At 38.3% G+C, this 27,821-nt stretch overlaps 1 protein-coding gene across 1 annotated transcript in view; it reads left to right on the top strand.

The window, feature by feature from the left end:
• Nucleotides 1–4,941: 4,941 nt before the first annotated feature.
• DENND3 (DENN/MADD domain containing 3) overlaps nt 4,942–27,821 on the top strand; it is a gene marked incomplete at both ends in the record, with an annotated part of 28,293 nt that continues 5,413 nt past the window's right edge. Inside the window, 12 exons of the mRNA XM_010297237.1 lie at nt 4,942–5,218; nt 5,953–6,068; nt 6,574–6,713; nt 12,540–12,651; nt 14,223–14,342; nt 16,190–16,408; nt 17,824–17,945; nt 18,399–18,554; nt 21,362–21,458; nt 25,529–25,632; nt 25,945–26,126; nt 26,764–27,285. Of these exons, the coding sequence (XP_010295539.1) occupies nt 4,942–5,218; nt 5,953–6,068; nt 6,574–6,713; nt 12,540–12,651; nt 14,223–14,342; nt 16,190–16,408; nt 17,824–17,945; nt 18,399–18,554; nt 21,362–21,458; nt 25,529–25,632; nt 25,945–26,126; nt 26,764–27,285 (2,167 nt within the window). The remainder of the gene's footprint in view (nt 5,219–5,952; nt 6,069–6,573; nt 6,714–12,539; nt 12,652–14,222; nt 14,343–16,189; nt 16,409–17,823; nt 17,946–18,398; nt 18,555–21,361; nt 21,459–25,528; nt 25,633–25,944; nt 26,127–26,763; nt 27,286–27,821) is intronic.

The following is a 27,821-nucleotide window of genomic DNA, read 5'->3' on the forward strand; positions in this document are numbered from 1 at the left end:
TCCCCCGAACGGACTTGAGTGGGGTTGCCTTGTTGTTGTTATCATCGGATGGAGCTGAATTACTTTAAAGAAAACTTGTTTTGACAGGCGATTATCAACAAAGTAGGAATAATCTGGTAGCGGCGTTAAGTAATTACACTTTTTCAAAGGTCTGAGCTTAGATGAGGAATGCAATGTAGCTTTATATAAGCAGGAACAGCAAAATGCTTGAACAATACATATCCTTTACTTGGTGATGTTGCACTTCCCGTCTTCCTTTGGAGATAAAAGCTAAAGATAAGTGAATAAAACTTGGTAACCTGTATCCTTAGGACAACACGAGATCTAAATCCCTCTGATGAGATTAAGCTTAATGCTCTGCATTTGGCACAGCCTGAGCAATTCAAATACGGCAGAAGTTGATGGGTTGGTTTCTGCTTTGAATATGTGGTCCATGATTTGATTATGATTATATCCACTTCACGCGTGAGTTAACACCATTAAAGTCCTCTTCCTGACTGTGCTTCGTTAAAACGTGCTGGTGTTTTTGTTAGAGACCAGTGAGCTGCCCCGCTGTGGTGCCAGCACGTGCTGAAAAGCCAAGCTGCTCCCAGGGATCTCGGTTGTCTTGCTTGAACTTGAATTTGACTGCGCGCTCTAATAGCATTAGATAATAAGTCTTTGTTAAATTTGTTGCTGCTCACTCGCTCAGGAGATGGCTTTTGCTGCTGCTGGCTTCTTAAGTGATACCAGCTAAGCAAAGGTTCAAACTCCAGGCTCTCATTCCTGTATACATTCAAATTGGGGAAATAGTTGTGCCATAAATATCACCACCAGACTTTTGAAATTGGTGTTGTTTTGGCATCTGCGTGAGAAGTAAACCCAAAAGAAGAGTAATTTCTTTTTCTTTCCAATCTGCTCAGTTTGAGCTTGTTGCTTCCAAAAACACCTGTAGAACAGCAAAGAAGAAACTGGCTACAAGAAGTAAAAGCCATTCGATATTCCATTCACACTGCAGGTTTTGAATTGTTTCGGTGCTCAAGGTATAAAATGGAGTGTCAGAAAGGAAAGTAGTCCCTGTGCCTGTCAATATTAACTATAGTAATGTCCTTGCAGGCTGTTAACGCCACAGGGGTTTCAGTCACTGTCTTAGGGCAAGCTTATAGATTTATTCCACTTCCTTTTCCTTCTGTAGCACTATCTACATCAGGAAATGGTGGAATATGTTTTGTGTCTAATTTCAGTGAATGTAGAAAGAAGAGACATTATTGATAAAGATAAGACCATTTTGGTGGAAAGTAGTGGACCTCTGATATTTGCAGATGAATTAACAGGGAAAAAATATTGATGGTGCTTCAAGCCTTGGTCTTGAAAGTGTGTTTGTCCATTCTTAACTTTATTGCAATATGGAGTAATAAAGTCAATGAAGTCAGTGGGAACATGGTATAACCCACTCCCAAAGTAAGAAAAGTCTTACATGATTGACGTGTCGTCAGTGAAGATTCCAGGGAAAAAAATACAGTTTTTCACTGAAGCTCATGAAACTGAAGTTTATGATTATAATCACTTTTTAAAAAAAGGATTTTATGGGATTTTTTTAGGGTTATATAGTCCTTGTTGCCAAGATAATTATCACTGTTCGATTTCCATTTGAAGAAATCAAAGGCTGCTATTTTCAGCTGGAGATGACTCTCTTGAGTTTTGGAAGTGTGTATTTTGTAGGAATGAAGTATAAAGTATAAATATATATATTTATAAATATATATACACAGTACACTAGTGAAGATCAGTCATCCATCTTTGATAAGACTTCTTTTCCCCAAGTCATCTTCAGCTATAAAGCTGGATTTTGATGTGGCAAGAGTGATGTACAAGTTGTCTGTGAGATGTTTCATCTTCCTATTGGCTTCATCGTTGGGTTCTGTATCTACCTACCAGTCAGTGATACAGATCTTGTCTCTTACAGTGCCTACATTATGCTTTCTGGCCCTGCTAATGCAGACATAACCACCAAAGCAATTTTTTCCTTCTTTTGTAATGCAGAAGTGTCAAGTTGTACGAAAGAAATGAGGTGTGATCAAGATGAGCATTAGTCAGCAGTGGGTGCTTGTGGCAGTGAAAAGTAACCATGTAGTGGCCTGCATCATCAGGACTGTAGCTCACAGGTGAAGGGAAGGGATTATTACTATTATTGTTATTACTCAACACTCTTGAAGTCACTTGTGGAATGTCCCAGATTTAGGTCCCTCGATACCGGAGAACTGCTGACAAACAGGATTGATACCAGAGGAAGCTAAGCTATGTGAGGCTGGAACACAAGGGGGGGAAGAATCCCCTTCCTAAGGAATTCCTGAAACTTGACTGGATGAGACCCAGAACAACCTGATCTAATTTAGAAGTTACCATTGCTTTGAGCAAAGGGTTTCACTAGAACCTCCAGAGGTTCCTTCCAACCTAATTTTTCTAAGGCTTCATACTTTTCCCTGCCCAATTATTCCTTAAAGAAGCCAGTTCTTTCATGACATTCAAAATGAAATTAACTTCTTCAGTGATGGGAAGAGGCGAACGAGATCAAAGAAACCAAATAGCAGATATCACACTCTGATCTGTAGTTTCAACACACTACTACTTGTTTGTGTCTAAAATACATGTTCATTGTAAAAAGTCCATCTCTTATCTGTGTCCTATATGGCACTGTTGTTACAGGAACATAATCAGTAAATAAGGTTGGAATATAATCCCTAACTTCTGGAATCTTGCAGACTTAGAGGAAGGGGAAGGCATTAGTGTTTATAAGAAGCCATGTATGATGCAAGGACATTTGATAGTAAAAAGCGACAGAAGAGAAGCATTTCAGAATGAAGAAGTGACAGTAGAAGCAGTGAATATGAAATGTTCAAAAGGATAGTAGAAACAAGTGAATAGTGTTCTGTTACTGCCTGTTCATTATTCCTAAACTGAAAGGGTAAGAAAATACTACTTTGGCTGTAGATGTTAATATGAGCTGACTTGAATGCTGACGACTGAGTCACTGGGTCAGCGGCAGCGCTGACAGTGCTGTTCTGTGGAAAAAAACCCCCAATGTTTAATGCCTCTGTTGTAGTTCAAGACATCAAGGACCTGCCATTTTAGAAGCTGTTACACTGTGAGGCTATGAAATCGCTGGCTGTCATCCAGCGCTTTGTAGCACGGAGATACCTTCAATGTAAGTCAGGGATTGCCCTGTCAAAGCAACTTTGTATGAAAACCTCTGCAGGGCAAATCTGCCAAGTTAAGATTGCTAGTGTTTGAGTAGGTCTGTGTTTTTCTTCTCAGCCTCAGGGCTGAGCCTTAATTCTTAATTTCTTCCTGAAATGTTATCTGCATGTTATTTTGAGAGTGATCGTGTTGATTTATCTGTGTTTCCAGTTTCTTCACTTGAAATGGATGTCAGCTGCCAACTAAGGGAAATGATACTTGAATTTTTTAGCATGGCAGGATATGGAACTCAGTACCCCAATTTGTAACGTGCTTTTTGAAGTTGTTGCTATCTTTTGAATATTCCAGTGGATACTCATCTGAACTTTTCCCTTTTCCACTCTAATTTCTTTCTAGTTCAGACTCTCTGTGGTCACTAAAAGAGTGTTTTTTCACTTCTTATTTTTATTGAGGTACTTTCTTTCAAGTATCCTATTGTAGAATATGGTGGAGCTTAAGATACAATAACTAATATATCATGAAGGTGAGTATTCCTTCTAATTTTTTCTATGATACTCAAATGTCAGGAAGACTACTAGGGCAAATAAGCTGAGATGTTCTGGTGGAAGATTGGCTTCAGTGAAGCAGTAGAATGTTGTATGTTGTAGCTATTTTAAAAAGTAGGGAAATAATGAGAGAGGCCAGCACTGGTTCTCAAGGAATATTTTAAATACAAATAATACTGTTGCATCACATCTAAAGGTAAAAGCAGCATGTATGCTTCATCTATATTTGAATCAGTTAGCAAAAAGTTGAAAACGAAACAGCTTTTTAGTCGAAGTGAGGCTTGCCTTTCCTGTTTCCAAATATCCGTTGACTAAACAAAGCTTTTACTTGCTCTTTTGACCTTGCAGGAAGAATTAAAATTGCAGTGAAGTAATTGAAAATGCAGCTATTTGTCTCACTATATGGTCAAGAATACAAAAAGTGCTCCCAAGTACAAGGAAATCTCCTCTTCTCATAACTATCTCCACAGTTTTTTTCATAGCGTGGCAGCAAGGGCCTCCAGTGCAGTAGTACTTTACAAAGGTGCCTACGAAAAAATGTTACAATTTTGTGCATGCTTTTGGGATGCCTGTTCCACTTAGGCATAAGTATACAGAGAAATTTTCATGGCTTCATGTTGTACAGTGTGTTAAAATTATGTTTACTGTAACAGTGATTGTTGTTTAATTGCCTTATGAAGTGAAAAGTTGTCTTGTGAAAGCTTGTGTGGTGTGGTGTGTTCGTGTGGTGTGGTTTTTTTTAATTTTTTTTTTTTTTTCCCCTGTAGGGGAAAAATGTAGCTTTTCCTAAACTGGAACAAAGACTTATCTAGGGAGTTCAGCTGTTTTTCTTTGTTTTCATTTATTTGTTGCCTGGTTTCTCTTACTATCAATGTTTAAGTGTAGCTTAAGTATATCCTAACACTTCAAAGGAGGAAATAGTGTATTTGATATTTGCTAATTTTCTTATGCCAAAGGCACAATATTCATATGATGCATTTTGAATGATGAAGAATGATTCTTTACCTACTGAAAATATCCAGACTATTTCCCTTGTATGTATATGTATATATGTAAAGCAAGAAATTAGAAGGAAAAATTAATTATTTAGGAAGAAGAAAAAATGTATTCTAAACCCACAGTTTTAGGGGTAGAGACAAAACAGGGCTAAAAAGGTTTCTATCAGGATGAGTGTCAACTTAGTGGTTATTTTTTGCTTTGTTTTGTGTTTTTTTTGTAGGGTACTCAGAGAAAACCCAAAAATCTTCCTCCCCTTGATCCAGAAGTTCTTTCTGTATTTGTGCCTCCATTTATCAGCAGAGACGATACTCAGGTGACTAACACAAGTGGTAATAACTTGAATAAAAGTAAACGCCGGTCTTTCCGAAAGAAGAAAGAGAGACCAAAGATTGAAAATGTCAAGAGTATCAATGGGGAGCAGAAAGCATCTGACACTGAAGATGTTACAGTTCCAAAGGACATTGATCTTATCGGTTTGCCGCAGCTATGCTTCCCAGGTACGGCAGGATTCACACTCCTTAGTGAGAACTGTTTTCATATATTTTCATTGACCCATAATACAGCCATTATTTTTTTTTTCATGATCATCTCTATCTCTTTGTATTTCACAGTAGAAAAAAATGTGTCTGTGAGCAGGTCAGTGATGAAAGCAGCTGTTACTTGAATGAGGTGCCCTTACTCTGTATGGCTGTGTGAAACGATTCCATCAGCAGTAGTAGCTGCAATACCTGCAGGAGAGGGAAGCTGAAAGTCACTTTAACCCTTATTGGTAAATCTTAGTTTGAGTGAAGTGCACACATGCACACGCTTTTAATTTTATTTTTTTCCCCCCAAAAATGATGGAGTGCTCTTTAACTTTTCAACTGGTATTAAGATATACCTGACTGTTTCTTCCAGGTTTAATTGCAGAAATTTTAATATGCATGTCACTATTGTAGACCTTATAAACATCTTGAAAGGACAAAAAAGTGAACAAAACCCATCTATTGTATTTTGCTATGTAAAAAGCAGAAAAATTATGTAATATTTTTGCGTCTTTAGTAATGTGCAGCTTACAGCCTTTGTAACAACCCTTAGATCAAATGGATTGTATGTGTGCATTTTAATCCCTTTAAAATAAGATATTTCTCTTGAAATTAAGTGGAAATGTGCAGTATTTGTCATGAATTGCTTTTCAAGCAGCTGTAGTTAAATATGTAGTTTAAAAAAATGGTTTCTGCCTTTGTTGCAGGAGGACTTCATATAACTTCTGAATCAAAAGAGGACCACATTCATTTCCTGGTCTTCACAGATGTCTGTGGTAACAGAACATACGGTGTTGTTGCACAGTACTACCAGCCTATGCAAGTATGTTATTTAACTCATGCTTTTATTAAAGCATATTAAAGGATATAAAATGAAACAAAGCACTTTGAGAATAATGTCAGGTTTAATTTATGAAGTTAGTTGACAGATATGTTTTTATGTTAGTAGGAATACAGAACAAATCATACTTTATATTGCCGTTGTAAGTTAAGTACAGTGCAACATCACTGCATTAGGAAAAACTGTTACAGATTTCAGTTAGGAGTTTTGAGTATTTAGGAGCAGACTTTGTCTCTTGGACATCTTTTTTTGGTGAAGATTGTGCCCTGTGTTCTTTCTAAATGTCTTTTTCACTGAAATTCTTTTTAATATGCATGTCTAAGTCTTGTAAAAACTGACATTTTTCTGACGAGCTTAAGGGAGATAGGCATCCAAATCCCCTTGAAATTTAGAGGGAATTGGCTATCCTGTTTCTAGGGTTCTTAATCATTAATTTATGTCTGATATTTTCTTAACATAAACACATTAATCTGTAGTTTTCTTGCAGGATGGCTGTATTTCCTCGAATGGACAGGCCTATTGGGAATCTGCACAGCCCGGGAAGATGCCAGTGTGTTTCATACCATTCGCTATTTGCGTTATATCCAGATATCCATATTTTAATGCCCTCAAGGATTGTCTGTCTTGGTAAGACTTGCTATCCTGTGTGTTTCTCCTGGAAAGAACTGTGCAGGTTTTAATACATGAATTTGCATGATGTGGTCAGGATAGCTGCCTAATGCTAAAACAGGCATTAGTTTTAAGTTACTGTAGCGTGAGATGTGTGGGAGAGGAAAGGAAGAAATGTGCTTACTGTCTGGGTTAACATTCACGTTACAAGTTCTAAACGTCAAGGAAATCGGTTATGATGTTGTCTTCATTTTCTTTGAGGTTTTTGCTAAGTCTAGAAGATACTAATTTGCCAGGAACAGATTTCTCAAAAATTTTGGGTTTTTTTGGAAGAGGGTTAACTATAATTTTACCACACTGGTGAAAATTGCTTTGCAAGTGCAAAATCCTCTTTATAATGCACCAAATAAATGTTATAGGAGCATGTATATATGTATTAACAAGGAATTAATGGCACTTTAACGAAATAAACCTCTTGAGGGGGTTACAGTAGTTACTCGTCTGTTGTAGAACTAGGAGAGAGAATCTTAGGATACAGAGTGCTTCACTGGTTAGAAACACTCAAATAATATGCAGTATATATGAGTTAAAAGATAAATGAACATGGTTCTGTCTTGTTATTTAGTAATTTAACTTATTTTGAGGTTGTGCGTTGCTATTATTGTTAATTTGTAAAATCCATGTGCTTCTATTCTGAAGTGGATTAAAAACTCCTTGCATCAGGGAGCCTGCCTCTGTATGTTGGACATTACTGGGTAATCTTCACTTGCAGACCTATAGTCCAAAGGTAGAAGAGTGTTTTTTCACTACATTCCAGTCAAGCTTTCTAGAGTCAAATTTGAGGTCAGGTGTTTTGCAGGATTTTGCGTCTTATATTGAAATAAAATGTCTGCTTAATAACACTTTGATGTTATTGAGTTTAAACTTCTTAAGTTTGAATTTCTTTGAATCATTATGTAAGTTGAAAGAGGTTAGGGTGTTAGGTCAGGGCTTGAACTGGCTGGCAGCCGGTATGCTGAGCAGATGAGCAAGCAAGGGGATGCTTGCTGGGTACTAGCTGAGGTGCATCATGAGCCCCTAACCTGACTCCATACCAGGATAAGACTTGAGCATTCATTTCCATGCCACCTGTGCCTTTTCTTCCCTGTGCTGTGGGCTTGGATCTGGTTGGAGCACTGACTGGCGTTCGCTGGTTTAGACGAGGAGAGCCCTGGAGGAACAAAAGCAGTGCTTTCCTCTTGGGCAGTTCAGATGTTGCCTCCAAGCTGTGATACCAGAAATGAGTCGCTCTGGCAGCCCTTCAGCATGAGCAAACACACCCCTGATGCTGTTCATGCTACCTCTGCTCGGTTGTTTTCAAAGCATTAGTAAAGGGGTTTAATGTGGGCAAGCGACTTCAACATGATGGAAGCTAGGTATTCACAGGTTAGTGCGAAATAGAGATAATCAGTAAAATAAAAAGGAAATGTTAGTTTCCCTTTCTCCTTTCCTGCCCTGATCACTTTTTCCACTCCTTATGTTTCATTCAATTACATCAGCTGGTGGTATTGTGGGAGCTGATTCATTGCTGCCTTTTTATAGTCTCAAATCTCAAGTAAATGCTAATCTGCATATGTAACTCTTAACAGCTATATACCTGAGCTGTGGGGCTTTACTGTGTATATCCAGTCTTTATAATAGGATTCATGCTTCTTTTATACTGTGAACTCAGCCTGTCTGAGGGCTCACTACACACTAGCTTTCTACTGATTGGGAAATAGTATAGATTCAGCTTTACAGTTATGGTGTTCATCAGTGGTTTATATAGAATATTCATAAATGAGTAATCTCTTCTCTGAGGTGAGACATCTCTGAGCTGGAAGAAGCAGTCAATTTGCAAACGGAATTTTAAATCGCCCACTAAGGGAGAGATGGGAAAATATTCAGGAAAACCACGGAAAATTCCAGAGGTTACAAAAATGTTTTTAGGTTCCTTGTATTTGTTTAGAGCAGACAGGAACCAGGTGGAGTTAACTCTCTAGAGATGCAAGCTTCTGCCCCTAGGGGGGGTATTTTAAACATTATAATTAAACATTTCTGCCTTGATCATACATTGTAGGTTTTTGCACCTGTTTAAAGCATTAATGTTGAAGCTCGCTAGCTACTCTAGATCGCTTTTCCCTTTAAGCTGAGTCTGTACTCATTTCTAAAGGGAGTTCAAATTTATCAGTAACCTACTGTCTAAGCTTTAAGTCATTTGTAAATATGCATATAATTGTGGAGGAGTTGTCAGCAGGACAGTAGCCTTCCGCGTTAGTGCTGTGTGTTGTCCTGGTCGTTTAACAGGGGAGTTTGTCAGACCCTTGCACAGCTCTTCTCTCTCCTTTTTGCTGCTGCATCTAGATGCAAGATGCAAGTCTGTGTAGCTGGCAGGAGAGGGGGAATGCAAGTGACAAAGCTTGCTGAAGCTTTGTCCGAAGGTTGTCCAAAACCACGACAACAAGAAAGGGAGTTATTTTCATTACATGCCTTAGCTGTAATCAGGTGGTCAGTGGATTGAAAATCTAATTAAATGTTTTTGTTGACCAAATGTACTCAAGTAGCACTGCCTCATATACTTAACAAATAATAACATGTTCAATAGTGCGCTTGTGTCCTTGGTATGCTTCAGTGGTATTTTGCAGGATGCTTCAACTGATTCATCATTCCTTGAGTGTGGGGATTTGAAAACCAGGTCCACTTGCTGGTGGATCTCAAACCACCTATTTCTAGTGTGTAGCCCTTTCCTTGTGAGAACTAGTGGAAAAATACTATTTGCTATTGCTGACGAAGGCCTGATGTTGAAGTAGCAACTAAAGGGGTTCTGCTTCCATTCAGGACCTTTTTGCAGCAAAAGATTTCATTTTCGTCCAGAATTCTGCTGTGCGTAGCTTACTTTCTCCAGCACCTGCATTGCACAGGACTGCTTAAAGGGGGGTGGTACTTGTTTTCATTCAGAAAAGTCCTCAAAGTTATTTTGTCATAAGCATTCCCAGAGAAAACCCAGGTTCCTAAACTTTTTCAAGTGGTATAGTAGAAATCACAACTGAAAACTTGAGACCAAACTGAGATACAAAGGCAACCTTAAACTATAAATGCATGTAGGTTCTTTGAACTGAAGGGGAACTTGCAAACTTTCATCATAGTAACAAAGGTAATATTCTGTGTAATTAATTCATATTCTGTGTAATTAATTTTACAACTAATTCACATGTTACTAGTATACAGTGCTTCCAAATCCAGAACAATGTGACTGGAGTATGGCTGCCTCTCTCCAAAACAAGCAGATGTGCATCTAGACTGTTTCGCAACATTGCGGCTGTTGGGTTATTCTCATAGTTATTTGAGAAGTTTCAGATTTAAATTGAGAGGTTTTGGCACTTTGCACAGGTAGTTTTACCTCAATCTGTTACGCTACATGAAAAGTGAAAAATTCCTGGCAGTAATTTCCTTTTGGATGAACTTCCGTCTTGGATGCGTGAATAGGCTCCATTCAAACAGTAAATCTTCCAACCTATGTGTTAGCCCTTTCAGTTGCCTTGAGAAGAGGTGGAAGAGTGCAAATAGCTCACAGCGTTGAGGCAGTACAAAGGACCTATTCTTCGATGTTCTTGCTTTCTGAAACATCTGTTTGTGGACAGTTAATAGAGGTAATGGAAGGTTCATAAACTCCTTAGCTTTCTGCTTTAATGTTTCAGAGGTTACTTCATTTATTCCAGCAGAGATTTGCAGTGCAGAGCTGTCAGCTGCTATTACATTGCATTAATGGGCACAGTGTACTGATTAGGGAGCTCTTGCATCCTTTCTGTACATCTGCTGCCTTTTCACCATCGAGGTCAGGTGGTTTCTGTTGTAACATTTACTGGATGTGTTGACGTGTGCTTTTTTTTCTCAAAAAAAAAAAAAAAAAAAAAAAAGCACAGGTCTACCTATGCTGTAAGGCCACATCTAAGGCATTACTAAGTGTGACAGCTTATTTGTTTAAATTGGTGACTCCGCTGTCTGATTTTCTTTGATAATTCTTAAATTCTCCTCCCTCTGCCTCCCCTGTGTCCCAAAATAACTGATGGATTTTTCTGGGATATGTGTAACAGCCTAGTACTCAGCCCAGAACAGTTTCCAAATGTGAATTTAGTAAACTTAAATGTCTCATCCAATCCAAAGCTCAGTAATATATGACAATATTTTTATTCAGGAATCTAAATGCCATACACACATGCGATGTCCTGGATTCTAATATATCTCTTGACCTACTCAGTTGCTTTCTAGACCACTTTCTTCGTGAAGAGCAAGTAGTAGTCTGCGGGGAAACCAGTAAAACTGCAAACTGAAATAAAACCTCAAGGGAGAATATAACCATATTAAAATTCCTAGTTTCTGTATATATAGATTTGCAGGCTTACATTTCTGATTTTGTAAAGGTTTAGGGTCTTTTTTTTTTTTCCATAAACACGCACATGAATCTTACACTGAACAAAATGCACTTTCTGACTACAAATACCTAACTTCTTAATTGTTACATTTCAGAAATGCTGTTGGACTTAACATTTTGCAGTCTTAATAGCGTTTATGTTTAAGTGTTCATGAATTGATCTGGCATGTAATATAAACTGCATGACATTTGTGGCTTTGCCCCAGCTAGGTTAATACAGTTCTAAACTAGAAACATTTCATACGTTTACACAACTGTATTTGTTTTTCGTAGGGGCAGGAACAATAGCAAAGAGCAGTGTTCATGCAGGCCTAGGTCTGGCTCTTGTTCCACATTCCTCTGCCATTAAGCCAATGTCTACAACCTCTCTTTTCCTCTGATCCTGTTTTCTATCCCAGAGCTGATGTCTTATTGTAGTGGTTTGACCCCAGCCCAGCCGGCAACTAAGCACCACGCAGCTGCTCGCTCACTCCCCCCGGTGGGATTGGGGAGCGAATTGGAAGAGTAAAATGTGAGAAAACTTGGGTGTTGAGATAAAGACAGTTTAATGGGGAAAGCAAAAGCTGCGCGTGCAAGCAAAGCAAAACAAGGAATTCATTCACCGCTTCCCATGGGCAGGCAGGTGTTCAGCCATCTCCAGGGAAGCAGGGCTCCATCAGGCGGAACAGTTCCTTGGGAAGACAAACACCATCACTCTGAACTTCTCCCCCTTCTTCCTTCTTCTTCCCCCAGCTTTACATGCTGATCATGATGTCATATGGTATGGAATATCCCTTTGGTCAGTTGGGATCAGCTGTCCCAGCTGTCTCCCCTCCCAGCTTCTTGTGCACCCCCAGCCTCCTCGCTGGTGGGGTGGTGTGAGGAGCAGAAAAGGCCCTGACTCGGTGTAAGCACTGCTCAGCAATAACGAAAACATCCCTGTCTTATCAACACTGTTTTCAGCACAAATCCAAAACACAGCCCCATACTGGCTACTAGGAAAAAAATGTAACTCTATTCCAGCCAAAACCAGCACACTGATGCTTGGGGGGGAAGAAACACCATGGCACTGTGTTGCAGCAATCTCTGTAAGGCGCTTCCTTTAGCTGCGTCTCACCTGTAGGTTTTCTTTGCCATCGTGAGACCCAGTGCACCATCTGCATCCTTGAATAAATATGACACAGTAGTATGTTATGCATGGAAGTAAAAAAACCTGCTTCTGACACAGCATCATCATTAAAATTAAATGGAGCTGCTAAAGTATCTAATAAATTGTAAATTATTTTACTGGGAATAATAGCTTTATTGCTTCTAATATTTTATTTTTTTTAGTTCTAAGTTATCATCAAAAAGGCTTTTTTTTTTTCTGTTTGCATGTTACTATTTATGAATAATTTTCTGTAATTGAATTTCAGCTTACTAGTGCAACTGCGACCTTTCAAGGATTTAGATGTTGAGGAGCACGTAAAGGAGTTTGCAGCAAAATTATTTTTAATACCCAGCCCGCCACCAGGACCACTCCACTTGGTAATTACTGATGCTGAATTTCATAATTACGTTAACATTATGTGTTATAAAGCACTAAGATGTTGTTTTCTGTAGATTGGGGGACATTATTCATTGTCAGGTCAGAGACTTTACTTGCAGATATAAAACTGATCTCAATATCTGTGCTTTGAAAATGAGGCTATGCATTATTAGTATATAAAACAACAGGGTGACCAGGGTGCAAGCTTGAGCACTGGAATGCCAGTTGGTCATGCTGTTGAATTTTTAATACCCTTCTGGGAAGGATTTGGCTTGTGCCAACTAGTTACTGTCCAAGATGATGCCTGGGTAGGTCTGGGGACAGCATAATATAGCTTTTGGTTTCTAGGGATCAGCACACATAATCTCTACTACACGCAGTTGGAAGCTTCAGTCTGTAACTGGTCTGTAGGAGTGGAAGCTTACCTTTCACCTGAACAGCATACCATTGCCATCTCATGGAATACACATGGATAAACTCCAGTCAGTCGTGTAACTATCACTCAACCACAATGTTCCCTATCTTGTGTCTGGTATCAAGACGTGCTGCCTGATGTGAATGTTCATTGCTGTCATCACGGTTGTGTGATGGGTGGATGTGCAGCTGTGTGACTGAGAAGCAGTGCAGTCCCTGTGAGAGAAAAGAGGCCAAGGAAATCAGTTGCTGGAACAACACATACAGCTCTGGACTTGTTCTTTTCTTGTGTCTGAATGACTGGGGAAGCAGAACAGTGTGTAGTGGGTTGAATGTTCTGGATTGGCTGCTGCCTGGATAGGACCTAGCTGAGAGGAGAAACTCGCATAAACAGTTGTATTCATTGTAGAAGCTGAGATGTATGGGCTGTATTTTTTTTTATAACCCTTCCCAAGTCAAGCTATATGTTAGCTGAGTCAATGATTTCAGCACACACTCTTTTGTCTACTGAAATGGCTTCTTAGGGAAGCAGTGCTTCAGCCCTGGACTTCTCCTTAGCTGCTTTCCTAGGGGTTAGGAATGGAGGAAAAAATAGCATAGCTGGAAAATTGTCTGACTGGTTGGCTAAAACAACTGCTAAGAGTTGAAATATGCAGCATGTGCAGGATCTGGCCCCAGAGATTTGAGCTGGAGTATTTGAAACACTGAAAGATCTCATTTGTTTTCGCTTGTTCCATCTTCTTAACGTGAACACCTATACTGGGTCCTTTTGTTCATATTTTTTTCTATTTCACTATGAATTTTACCAATACTTTTTGATTTCCCAATTATATCTATAAATATAAACTCCATTATTTTGTTATGCTTATAACAAAGCAAGTTTAATTCTATTAAAAGAATATATTTTTTTAAGTTTTATTGGCTAAACAACCTATGAGAATGAAAGGAGATAAAGTCCATGTTAATATTTCAAGCTAGTTACTATGTCTTTTAATATTTCCCTCTCCTTCTATTTCAGTTTCCTGCAGTATGCAAATACCTGTTTTCTTGCTCTCAATTAATGTTAATATTTTGTAGTTGGAACTAAAATCCTGAATGAAATGTGTTGTGGGAACATTTTCATTAAGAAGTAAATGGAAAACATCTGTTATTACAGGTATTTAATATGAAACCACTTCAAATAATAATTCCTTCACGAGAGGATCCAGACAGTCCAATTATTGACTTGGATCTTCATCTTCCGTTGCTGTGTTTCAAGCCAGAACAGGTGCTGCAGGTATAACTAACTGATACTTTAAAATGTATTAGAGTTTGACAGTACTGGTAATTTGTGGTTTTAAAAAAAATTCAAGATGTTTAGTTACCCAAAAAATGTTATAAACCCAGGAATTCAGAACATTGTTAGTTCTCCATGTTAATGATATGGCACAATAAAATATACTACTTATTAAGATACTGTCTTATTTATAAACCAGATTAGATTAAGTCATACTGGATTTCTTTCTCCTGTTGTTTAGCAATAGGTGCTAAATTTCTTACAAGTGCATTTTAAAATCAAAGAATCATGGAATAGTTTGGGTTGGAAGTCCCTAGTCCAACCTCCTGCCATGAGCAGGGACATGTTGGACTAGATCGGGTTGCTCAGAGCCCCGTCCAACCTGACCTGCAGTGTTGCCAGGGATGGGGCATCTGCCACCTCTCTGGGCAACCTGTGCCAGTGCTTCACCACCCTCACTGTGAATCTCTTCTCTTTTAGTTTAAAACCATTACTCCTTGTACTGTTGCAACAGGCCCTGCTAAAAAGTTTGTCACCGTCTTTCTTCTAAGCCCCCTTTAAGTACTGGAAAGCTGCAGTAAGGAGTCCCTGGAGCCTTCTCTTCAGGCTGAGCGACCCCAGCGCTCTCAGCCTGTCCTCACAGGAGAGTTGTTCCATCCCTCTGATCATTTTTGTGGCCTCCTCTGGACCCAACCTGATTGACAGATTTTATTTTGAATTCTCATTACACACATATTTTTACAAGATTCATAAGAATCTTTTTCATGTGTAAGAAAGGGCCCTGTTAGGTGGATTGGTAACATATAAAATAAAGTGTAAATGGTGTAGAAACAAGAAAATACAAAAAGGTATTTGCACAGAAATTTTTCAGTGCTTCATAGAATCGTACAATAATTTTGTTTTGCAGTGTCCTTTCTGGGTTTCCTGATCCAATTCCCTGCTCAAAGGCCACCTGTGAAGTTAAATTAGGTTGCTCAAGGTCATCAGTATTACTGGTGCTGCTTCCTCTATAAAGAGCAGGTTGGAGGCCTCTTTCCAGGGATGATTATAAACCACCTCAGTTGGGAGAGTAGGCAGTACTGGCTTATGTCTTTGGATATGACCATTCTTCCACCCAGATGGGCTTCTGCCCACATGTGCGCATTATGAATAAAGCTATCTCAAATCCTAAATGATCCTCTCCAACTGGTGCATCATGAGCATGGAGTTTTATGTGTTAGCACCTCTGTGGGATGTCCCACATAGGGCATTAGTTTTCCTGGCTTGAATTCATCCGACCTAACCTGAGGCATTTGAGTTTGGTGCTTCGATGCCATTGGGTCCTATCAGTGGAAAAGGGTGGACATCTCCAGATTGCTTCCACAGGGCAATGCAGAAAGCTCTGTTCTTCAGTGGCACTATAAGGAACGTGACTAGTTACCATCTGGAATAGATGTTTGGCTGAGATGTCTAAGACCTAGATGGTCTTTGTGTTCACCATCAAAGACAGGTTTGCTTATATCCTTCACCTGGGTACTTTTTACAGCATGTTATGGTCTAACACTGTGAAAGAAAGGTGACAGGTCTTCTCTCTAATTCCACTTGAGTCCTAGCCTCATTGGTGTTGGTGGCAAAACTCTCACTGACTTCCACTGTCATGTGAATTTTCTCTCCTTTTCTGTTTTCGTCTCTTCTTAGTTTTGTAAGAATCCTTGAGTGGACATTATTTCAATTTAGAAATACATAAGGTAGCTGTTAGAAAACAGACCTGTGATGCTGAGTTTTGCAAGCAGATGAAGTATTTGTGCATATCTAGTATGTTCTGGATATAACTCTTTGTAAACATTTAACACTTTGTTTTTTTCCAGATTATGACCTGTATTTTGACTGAGCAGAGAATAGTTTTCTTCTCTTCTGATTGGTCTCTGCTGACACTCGTTGCTGAATGCTTTATGTTGTACCTTCATCCTCTTCAGTGGCAACACACTTTTGTGCCTATTCTGTCTCGTCAGATGCTGGATTTTGTAATGGCTCCAACATCTTTTCTTATGGGATGTCATATTGATCATTTTGAAGAAGTTAGCAGGGTATGTTTTTTAGGCTATTACCACTCTTGCTGTTCACTTTTGACGCATTTGTCACTGTGTTTCTTTCAGATGTATCTAGAAACTCGCTTTTGTTATTTAGGTGTGTGAGAAATGAAGAAATTAAAAGTAATGGAACCATACTGATGCGACCACTGGCTTGTTGGAAAAAGCTTATTGTTGTATCCCTTACCTTTCTTTTCTTCGCAGGATAATATGATCTTTGTGAGTTCACGTTTCACTTGGGGAAAAATTCTACTTGTGTATAATTTGTATCGTATAAATACTTTCCCTTCAGATTGGTGAGGTTATTTTTTTGCTCAGAGCTGTGTGAGATGAATTAGGAGCCTTTTCCAGGCATCTGGTTAAGAATTGAGCATGCATTTGAAAATACTCTAATGATGCTGCTGTTCCCCATGGTGGAGTTAAGTATTTAATAAAATAAGAAAGAAAAAGCAATGTAAAGAGTGTAATCTCACAATTTTTCTGAGGGGTTTTTTGGTTGTCTTTTTTTCAGAATCTTATTTAACTAAGCCTCTCTCAATTGGTAACATTCATCTTGGATACCCAAAAAGATTTAAGAAAAACTCAGCTTCATAGGGCAGGGCTAATGTGAATATACTTTTTTGAGGGTGTTGCATAAGTTTTCAGTGAGTGTTCAAAACCAAACATAGAAAAATTGTGTAAGTTTATATTGGATTAACCCATCTAATTATAAGACAAAGTGAAACTGGTCCATCTAGTCAAGTCCAACGTGAGTGAAGAATTAAATTAAGATGAAATATTTTTTTTTTTACTTAGCAGTAAGATGATGACACTATTGGAAGTACAGCTTACAAACCACACTTTTCTTTTATATAATATGAAAGATTTTATGTTTGTTTACACATACTGTATTTCAGTCTGATCTTTAAGTTTATTAAAATTGCAAACTGATGGATCAGCATGTTTGTCTGTTACCGTGTGTTTCTGTGTTAGAGACTCTAATACATAAATGCTTCCACTCCCAGTCACCTCACAGGGTAAGTACAGGAGTAAGAGTTGTAAATAAACTCTTAGGGAGCTTCGTAGCTTACAGATATATATGGTTTTGTACATCTCTTCGTATGTATATGTTTTCAAGGATAAGCTTGAATATTATTCAGAATTAAATATTAATTTAATACTGTATGAAGAGCATATTGGGTTACCAAATGTTTGTGTGCAGAGATTAATATCTATTAATTTAATGACAGTTATTGAAAGTAAGTGTTTAGTTATCTGTGCAATCTTCTAGTTAGGAGTCAAAAAGAAGTCAATTGTTTTCTAGTTTATCTTCTTGCTGAAATAATTCATTGCCTGACGACTATATAAAGAAGTAGTAAATGTCTGTACAATATAAGTATATTTACAGTCATTCTATTTTCTTTCGTTAAAAGGAAACTGAAGACTTAATTCTAATTGATATTGATAATGGAGATATCACACATTCAAAAATGGCTGAAGAGGAGCCTGAAATTCCAGATGTTCCAGCACAAGCAGCAGAAACTTTCATAAAAAGGTGAAAAGATGGTGAAGTTGTGTTTCTTGTAGTGCGTAAGTCATGCTTGGCCCTCTTTCAAAGTTTTCTTCTTCTGTATTATTTGTTATTATATTATTTCATTAATATAAAAACACCTGTTTTGATAAGGGCAAATTGAAAATTTCAGTTAATTAATATACAGCTAATTTCAAGCAGTCATAGTCATAACTATATTATTTTGCAACACCTGTAATGCTTGTTTCTTTTTTAGTACTGATGTGGATTATTCTCTGAGCTTTACTGTGAGTGTACAGTGAGTTACATGTCTTAGTAGGACTTCCAGGAATCTTGTTCGCTTGTCAATACTTGCAAATCAGTCTTGCACTTTATCTAGCTGTAAGATGGGTGAGGCCTAAGTGACCTTTTCTTTAAAAGGTATGAAAAAAATTGTCGGTGTTAGGATGTAACTTGATAATTTTCTTGTCTGTGTAGAGTGGAGAGTCTTCAGCTGCATTATGATCTAGAGCTCTGCCATCTCCGAGCCAGCACGGATCTTGGTGAACTCCAAATGCGTAGAAGGGCTTGGCAACAGAAACTGAATACAGAAGTTCAGCAAATGACTTTGCAGTTAATTGTTAATATCTTCAGGTGAGTGGATATAGTATTTTTTATTATAAGAGCATATGGTAATGGTTAAGACACTTCCACTGTCACTGAAAATACTCTTTTTCTTGTCTTACTTTATAGATATTTTGTAAATCTCTTTATGTAAATCTCTAAGTTTTGTGAGGGAATATGAGAAGTGGGACCTCCTAGCCTGTTGGCTATCAATAATTATGGTATATCAATAATTAGTGTATTTGGGTACATATACATTGCTAGGACATCTTAGATAAAACTGTACTAATATACTACTAATTTTGAATTTGTATGTCTTCTGTGTGAAGATTCCAGGAAGAGGAGTGAAGTCCTCATATTTCGTAATTAGGAAAAACTTAAGGCCCAGTAGGGATATCAGTTTGTAACTGGGCACAGTCTTGGTCACTCTTGCTAGAGGAAAATAAAGGCAAACCGGGACAGGGTAGAAGAGCTGAAAGCAGGATCGGGAGTTCAGGACACCTGGGCGTGTTTTGGCTAACTGAATATATGCTGAGAATGGATGAGCTATCTGGAGAGCACAACCACATGAGACTGAAGGAGGGAGAGGAGCTTTTTAAGGTCAAGGACAGAGTGCTGGCACAAGAAATTCTGGGTATTGGGTGTGGTTTGGACTGACATTTTAATAGTGATGTGGAGTAGGTTTTGTTTCGTTTGTTTTTTTAATGTAGAAAAAGGTCCAGCTATGCTAATTTTCCTTGTTCTTAATCTATTGCAATGTGTTGTTACGCACAGTTGCTTTATCTTACTAGTTGTAAATCCTGCTATTATTTGCTTGTATTTGGGAAGGGAATGGAAGTGTGGTAGGTGATTTGTACGAAAAGGTGCAGCAAATGGATGTCTGGTTTGTGTATGCTTCATTTCATTTTACATAGATACTAACGTACTTGACCACAAAAATGAAACTGCCTGCCTGGCATTTCTAAAGAATCTGATTCTATGGACAGAGGTCTGCAAAGAGCTGTGCAGATAAACATCCCCAGCTGTTTCTTGCTGCCTCTGGCTGGAGACTGTGCTCCCCTTTGGATCAGCTGCCAAATTGCTTACATGAATGCTCCCTAACACTTTCAGTCGGAAGGTGTGGGCTTAATTTATATAGTCCAAATACCAGGCCTCTGTTAACCTGCGCTCGCTTTTGTTGGGTCAGCCGAGGGAGTGTCCATACAAGTGGCTGGGACCTCCAGGAGGACAATAGCTGCTGGATGTGGAGGATAGGACAGACTTTACAGCCAACTGGATATGGAAACTGAAATGCACATACAACCTCATGTGCTACCACTGTGGGATTTGGTGGATTTCAGTGTTTGGCAACAACATGTTCCAGATAAAGATAAGGAGAAATGCATTTTTGTTGTGAACAGCTTGAACTCTAATGCACTAAACACTTGGTTACAAAAAATGAGCAGATGCTTTGTTCTCTAAGAGATAATATGTTTTGCAAAGGGGTTGATTCTTCTCTTGCTTTCTTTCTCTTTTCCTTCAACCTTTCTTTCTTTGTTCTTTTTTCAGCCTTGTTTCTTCTATCTTCTAACACTGTATCTACCAGCGTCCAGGAGTGAAGGAAAGTAAATCTCTGATGCAGTTGTGCTGCCAGTTGTTGCTGTCTTCAGTGAAGCACTGTAGTATTTTTGTGTGTGTGAAGGTTCCACGTTTAAAGAAAACAATGCTAAATTATGTAGTATTATGTAGAACTACGTACTTCTACTAACTATCTTTTTTCTGAACCCATGTGGCTTGATAAGCTGTTAATGGGCTTTTATCCCTTGTATAGATTATGTATTGTGATAAAAGTGATGTATAGACCTGTCAGTTCTCTGCATGGATACAAGATTCCCCTTTTGTGCTTACATTCAAATTTTAGCTCGCCAATTTATTTTCTTCATTCATGTATTTTCATGGGAATTTCTTATTCCTCAATACCCAGCATGAGTAAATGAAATGAGATGTAATAATAAGAGCCCTGCTTTTAGCCACTTACACATATATAGCTTAAATAACTTACCATTTCTTGCTCATAGGCTTCAGTTCAGAAAACAGCTTTTTTCTGAAAAAATCCCACTTTCTGCTCCTGAAACAATGCGTTCTGGCTCACCTTTAGGACACAGAAGTTACTATTGATAATATATGGCCTCTGCTGCCTGCTGTGACCATACGTATACTAAAATATGCATCTTTTTTTAATCTTGCTTTCTCTTTTATTCAATAGTTCAGTCTCTTTAGTTTAACACAATTGCCAGTTATTGCTGGCTTTATGAGCAGAGTTTGACAGTGCAGCAAAAAATTACGTAATCTATAATATTTCATGTGCATATTACAGATGCAATGTGATCTGACCTCACACTGTCCCATTAAATCTTTCAAATTCCCTATGTGGATAAGTACACTTGTCTTTTTAGTGCTCTAGATGGATTGTACATGATTCAGGCACTGTGTATGTAAATGTGGTTCCAGGGTTGGAGCCTAAGTCATGACTTAAATATGTAGGTTTTCCTCCATGGTTTACTAAAATTGATCCTGCAGACAAGATCTTAAGTGCATTTGCTGGTTTGAAATGGCAGTGGCAGCAGGTAGCCTGTCTTACTACTTATAAGGAGTTTGGATTCTTTTTCTGTGATTCAGTAATGCAGACTTGTTCATTAAAACTGAGCTTGCCTTCTGATACTGCAGCATATTTCTATGTTGCCTTCTGATGCTGCAGCATATTTCTAGTAGTACCAGTGGGCTGCTGCTACTGCAGAAGTGCAACTTGCTTACAAATCTCCAAGCATATTTATCAATTTATTTATTTTTGTCCCCAGGGAGGTAAAAGACCATCTAAATTACGAACACAGAGTGTTTAACAGTGAAGAATTTCTGAAAACAAGGGCAATCGGAGACCAGCCATTTTACAAAAAGGTAAATTCAGTGTTAAATATGTTGTAATTCTCTGTTATTAATCTGTATTTTTAGGATTAATGCCAAATATTAATAGAATGGTCACAGTTTGGTCTGTGTGGTGTTGTTGAACCACCAGCTTTCACAGAAAGCTTTACCAAATGTATTTACTATGAACTGACAAAATAGTAGACAGCATTTTGGAGAGCAAGGTACTATGTAATTCCAGAGCAAATTAATTGTAACTCCTTGGGGGTGAGATTAACCTATGGCAGATAATCAGTAAAGCTGCATCTAAACTGTATTTTGAGCACAGGCACCTAGCCAAACTGTTTGGACCAAATCAGACTGTTTTGGTCTCTTCTCCCAAGTAACTAGTGATGGAACGAAGGAAGCGGCCTCAAGTTGCGCCAGGGGAGGTTTAGACTAGGTATTAGGAAAAATTGCTTTACTGAGAGAGTGGTCAAACAGTGGAACAGGCTGCCCAAGGAGGTGGTGGAGTCACCATCACTGGCGGTGTTCAGAAAACATGTAGATGTGGCGCTTCAGGACGTGGTGTAGTGGGCATGGTGGTGTTGGGTCAATGGTTGGACTTGATGATCTTAAAGGTCTTTTCCCACCTTAATGATTCTGTGACCGAAGCCCATACATAGACGTGAGCTTTCAGCAAGCCTGTGAGCACAGCAGAAGGGAGATAAATGACACAAGTCGAAGTACCTGCTTTATCTGCAGCCTGAGCAACAGGGCACGGAATTGATGATGGCCATGAGCCCATTTCCCACAATGCATGCTGATGACTCTGAGCACATGAGTGGTGGCACTGGTGTCCTTAGGGGCCTGCCGTGTGACAGGGCGTACAGGACATAGGTTGATTTAGGTGATGTGCTTTACCAGGTAGAATAACTGTAACTTACTTTTATGTGCTGGTGAAGCCCATGAAGTCATACTCAAATAGTATGTAGCCTCGGGCCAGGCCCAATAGTGCTGGAGGCTAAAGGTCACCCTGAAACCCCCACTTGTTTGTGGTGTGTTTTGTTTTTTTGTTTTTTTGTGGGTTTTTTTTTTTTTAGCCCTCCTGCTAACTGAGCTTATTAGCTAGTTAGCAGAGTTTGAAACCCTGAAGGTTTCCATGCAAGCCCCAAGTCCCTGTTGCACCTGCCCTGATCAGCATGGTCCTTCTGTTAGTGTAAGGTTGATCTGCTGAAGCTCCAAAATGACTCAGTTTTCACCCAGTGTATACAGTGAACCAAGTTTTTATGAAGGATGCAGGTCTGTTGCCCTCTGTGTGTGTGTGAGTCTGCCTTTTAGGTAATGGCTTTTTATATCCGAAGGGAACGGGGTGGGTTTAATTTCCTCATTAAAAGGAGAGTGTCTTGGTCACTAGGCTGTAGGATTTAGAGCAGTTCTCCATGCCTTTGGTGTAGGATTGTCACTGACCATCAAAGGTTGGAGAACAGAAGGAGAGGAGCAGGGAGAGAAGGAGGGAGACTAAGAGTATGCAGGTTCCTGCAAGAGTGTCTTGCAGTGTTAGGGTACTTTGCCCAGAAATGGGAAGGTGGAGAATTTCATCCTTCCAGTTGATACTGTTGCTTTACATAAAACTGTTTGCACATGATTAAATTAATATTTGCCTTCAAAGAATTAAACTAAACTGTAGTGTATGTGAGGAACAGAATTTATACGTTTTAAGGGTTTATGTCGAGCCACGTGCAGTGTTCTAGGAGAATTTGGTGCTGACACAGCAAGCCAAAATCCAAAGTAAAAAACTCTTGGGATTTTTTTAAAATGTCATGATTATTAACCAAATAAAAAGTTTACCTTAGTTAAATAACTGTTTGGGATACTATCACCCTAAACTGGGAGTGTTTATGGTCAATACCTAATTTCTGAAGGGATGCCAGTTCTCAGCTTCTTGCATCCTTTGATGCAATTTACATAGTTTGTTAACAGACACTTTATTAAGTAGCTTCTTATTCTAACCAACTCTAAGACGGGCTGTTATTTAACCTTTGCAAAAATAAAATACTGAGTTTTGTCTTCATTTTTTTTTGGTGTATAGCTTGTTTAACAAACCTGTGGGTCAAAGCAAAGGTTTAACAAGGAATCTAAAGAAAGTGCATCTCTCATTTTACATTTGCTTTTAATTATGTTCCATGGGTGCATATGAAAGTTACAGAGGATTCCTTTGCTGCTAGAATTTGGCAGTTGGCTCTCTGGAATAACTGTTTTACACCTGGCAAAAAGGTCTCTTCATTAACATCAACAGGCTGTGGTTGATAACACCTTTTTTGTTTCCTGTTTTGTTTCCTACTTCAAACATATGATAAGAAAAGTTTCTGAACATCCATTTAAAGGAGATGTCAGTGTGTGAAGGAAATGATCAGAAAAATATCTCATGTAACTTCAGCCATGGTTGCCAAACTTGGTGGAATGTCTGGCAATTCAAAGATAATAAACTGATGAATCCTAAATAGGAAATAATTTTGTTGGATAAACCTTGCAACAGTAGCAAACATTCATAAAAACAAAGGAAAAATTAAAAAGAACCTGTTAATACATCATCAGGAGAGAAATTAATTGGAAATGTTCTGACCAAGATTTCAAATGAACAGAAATAATTAAAATATTTTCAGTAGCAGTTTCTAATGATATAAATGAAATGGTGGCAATTTTATGAACTGAAATTTAAAATTCATATGTGCACGTTTAAGCTTTGAACAGGTTACTCACTTAAATACCAACTAAGATAGTGGCAGATTTGCTTTCAAGTAAATCTTAGAAGAAAACACAATATGGAATAGTTACTAGTGGTAGCTAGAATTATATTACGAGAACTCCAAAAACCATTAGAAAGGACTCTTTCCGTTCCTGCAGCTTGTCATCTCCTGTGCAAACAGTTGCCAACAAAATATGCCATCTACTGGAGAAACACTTAAAAGCAGAAATCTTAATGCTTATTTAGATACCATTTTACAGGATGCATTGCAAATGGATGGATGAGAAGCATCTTGAATATGAATAACGTATTGGTGGAATGTTTCCATTAACTTCAGAATACCTGGATTACTCATTAATCTTTCCCATTTGCTTTCTAAAAACATCATAGAAATACACTGATCAATGAGGGGGTTTCTTGGGGGGAGTAGTGGTGTCGTGTCCCATCCCCCCCCAGTGGTAAGTTGGAAGACCAACAAGGGTACTTTAGGCAAACCTCTGGGATATGTCATTAATCAAAGTAATTTTTCATAGTTACATTCAAAGACACAACTGTCCTTCTGTTAGTAAGTTTGTAAAGGCTGGAGGCTGTATAAACGTGAAGACAGGATTCCTAGTTATAACAATATTGTCTCCTGATGAAGTTTGCATTTGATTTTTCTGAACAAATTAGTTTTCCGATTTGTTTATTTCAAACAATACTAGGAGCCCTAGAACTAGCTAGAACTAACATTTGTGTAGTACACATGTTGTATTGCCTCAAATCCCAGGTTTCATCTTGTTTTAATTTGCAATGGTGGGAGATGGTAGCTTTCCACTTTTTTTTTAATTCACACTTGGCATTTTTTTTATGTTGTCTTCTATCCTAAAAGTAGCAATTTGACCTTTTAGAAACTATTTCTGAATGACACACACCATAATTACCTGAGCAGGGAACAATTTTGGGGGTTACCAGGAGAAAAGATGACTCACTTATCCTTTCAGTTTGATGACATAATGTTAGAGTGCCACAAACTTCATATTCCAAACCATAGACAATGTTATCAGCATTTAGTTAGAGGCAGAAAATACACTGTTAAACTTCAGTAGCTAAAACTCTTGTTTTCCTCAGTATTTCTCCTTTTTGTTTGGTTTCATCTTTTGGAGGGTGCTCCAAGGCTACTCTTTGCCACTAAGCAAATATCATGAAGGTGCAGAAGGTGAATGGAAGCTGAGTTAGTTTTCTGTTGTTAAAGCTTTCAAATGTTTTTGGTTTTGTGATTGCTAAATTGGAAGTTCTCAGCCTTGCATATGTAATGGTAATAAAAATGAGGAAAATACGCTAATAAAAATGTAGTTTGTAAATGATCCACAGTTAACCAGTTTGTGTCTCACAGGTTTTAGAGACCTACATGTTTCACTCTTTTCTTAAAGCTCGTCTGAACAGAAAGATGGATGCTTTCGCTCGACTTGAGTTGAGTACCCAGTCTGAAGAGGATAGGTAAAGTTTTCTCATTCCTTATTCTGGTTTTGAGTCTTCTGTTGGTATCAGTGATAAAAGCCCATTTGACTCTATTGGTATGAGATCAGATCATCTATGAATAAGATTATGACTAATTGACAGGCCATTTTATTAAGATTACTGTAAAAGCGTGATACAAACATGTCCAGCCATGGCTGTTGAAATTGTAAATTGGTACTGTAATTGCAATTTAATACTATTATACAGAAAAAAATAAAATCAAGTAGTAATTTAGTGTGTGTGTGTATGTATACTGAATTTTAAAACTAGTTATATTTTTTTTTTTCTCAGATTAAACTTGATGTTTCATACCCCGAGAAGACTGACTATGGAGAAAATGGCTTCTAAACGATTTAATCCACAGTACATGATCAGTAGGCGTATGGTAATCAGTATGCCTAATCTGCAAGATATCAAGCTACCAGAGGGCCCTACTAGAAATTCCTCACTTCGAAGAATAGAAACAGGTGTTGGTAAGGGAAGAATGTGTTGAACAGATACGGTGTCTTTTCTGTTGTCTTTATGGGTGGTGTCATTGAATAATTTACACAGAAACAGTGTCAGATCCTGGAAAGAAACAGTGAGCTAGATCATTTTGAGCTGAGGCCCATCTGTGCTTCTCCTCGCATGTTAAATACATCTGTAGCCTGCTGTAAATTTTGCTGTACCACAAAAGACTGATTGGTCACAATAGGATTGATATTGCAGAAGTGCTTCCCGAGTTAGTAACCATGTTCCGTCCTCACCCACCTTATGTCCAGGTCTCCACTGCCTTTAAACATAGGCTTAGGCTTATCACTGTTTAACAAAGTGAGTCCTATAGGAACTGGATGGTTTTGGTTTTGTTTTATTTCTTTTTTTCTTTTTTTGTCTTTACCAGAATTGATATTATCAGATTCGGGAATATTCTGATAATAAGGACGTTGAACATAGAACTATATTTTTGTCCCTAGCACAACTGTAATCTTACTTGAATTTCGTGTGCTGTAATTGCTTGTTGCTGTGATGGGGATTCTTTTTGTTGTTTGTTGTATGGCTGGTTGTGAAGATACTCTGACTTTTACTCACTGCTTATAGAAAACAATGTACTTTTTCTTGGTTTGTTTTTAGCTGTGAAAATGCCCTCCAAATCAGTCAGTACATTCAAAATCCCAGAAATTCACTTTCCTCTGATGTCCCAGTGTGTTCACTCCTACTATACAGACTTCTTCAACCATCTCAGCAAAGCTATAAATACCTCACCACCCGATAACTCAGCGTTGCTGGCGAGGTACTTCTACCTCCGGGGACTTATTAGCTTGATGCAAGGGAAACTACTAAATGCACTTTCTGACTTTCAGAACCTAGATAAAACAGACTTAAGAATTTTCCCTACTGATCTTGTAAGGAAAATAGTGGAAGTCATGCCTCCTTCTGAGCGTTCGCAAGCAGACCGCAGACCTGAGCTGAAGAAGCTGATAAGTCGAGTGATGGAAAAACAAAGAGAAGTTATGAAAATAGATGACCATGTAAAAAATTTTGAATTGCCGAAAACACACATGCAACTAGATGACTTTGTGAAGCGAATCCAGGAATCTGGGATTGTCAAAGATATAGACACTATACATCGATTATTTGATGCCCTAACAGTAGGTAAGTGTAAGATACATTTTTAGCGACCATTTGTATTGGTGCAATGACAATTTCAAATAATTTTTTTTTATAAACCAAAAATAATTTTTGTCTTCAGTTGTTTTTCTTTTTAACTGTTATTCAACATTTTCTGGTCCTCTAAAAACTCACAATATGATGAGTGTTCTTTATGGACAATTTTATTTAATTAGGATAATTGTGGAGAATAAATTTGATGTATACAAGAATGTCTATACTTGCATCCACAATAAAGACAAGGAATCTATAATTGGGCACACAATTTACAATTTGTTGTGTTGTGTAGGTGAGGTAGTTCTGTGATCTGATGGTGTGCAGTTCTGCTTTGGCTTAGATTATGAGTAAAGCGAATACAAGACTGTCCTAATTGCTAATGTAAAAAACCTCTGTGTTATAAAACCACTAGGTAACATGTGTCGTGGTTTAGCCCTAGCCGGCAGCTAAGCCCCGCGCAGCCGCTCGCTCACTCCCTCACGGTGGAACAGGGGCGAGAATAGGCAGAGTCAAAGTGACGAAAC

This window comes from Phaethon lepturus, unplaced genomic scaffold (assembly GCF_000687285.1).
Source record: "Phaethon lepturus isolate BGI_N335 unplaced genomic scaffold, ASM68728v1 scaffold15071, whole genome shotgun sequence".
Classification (NCBI taxonomy): domain Eukaryota; kingdom Metazoa; phylum Chordata; class Aves; order Phaethontiformes; family Phaethontidae; genus Phaethon; species Phaethon lepturus.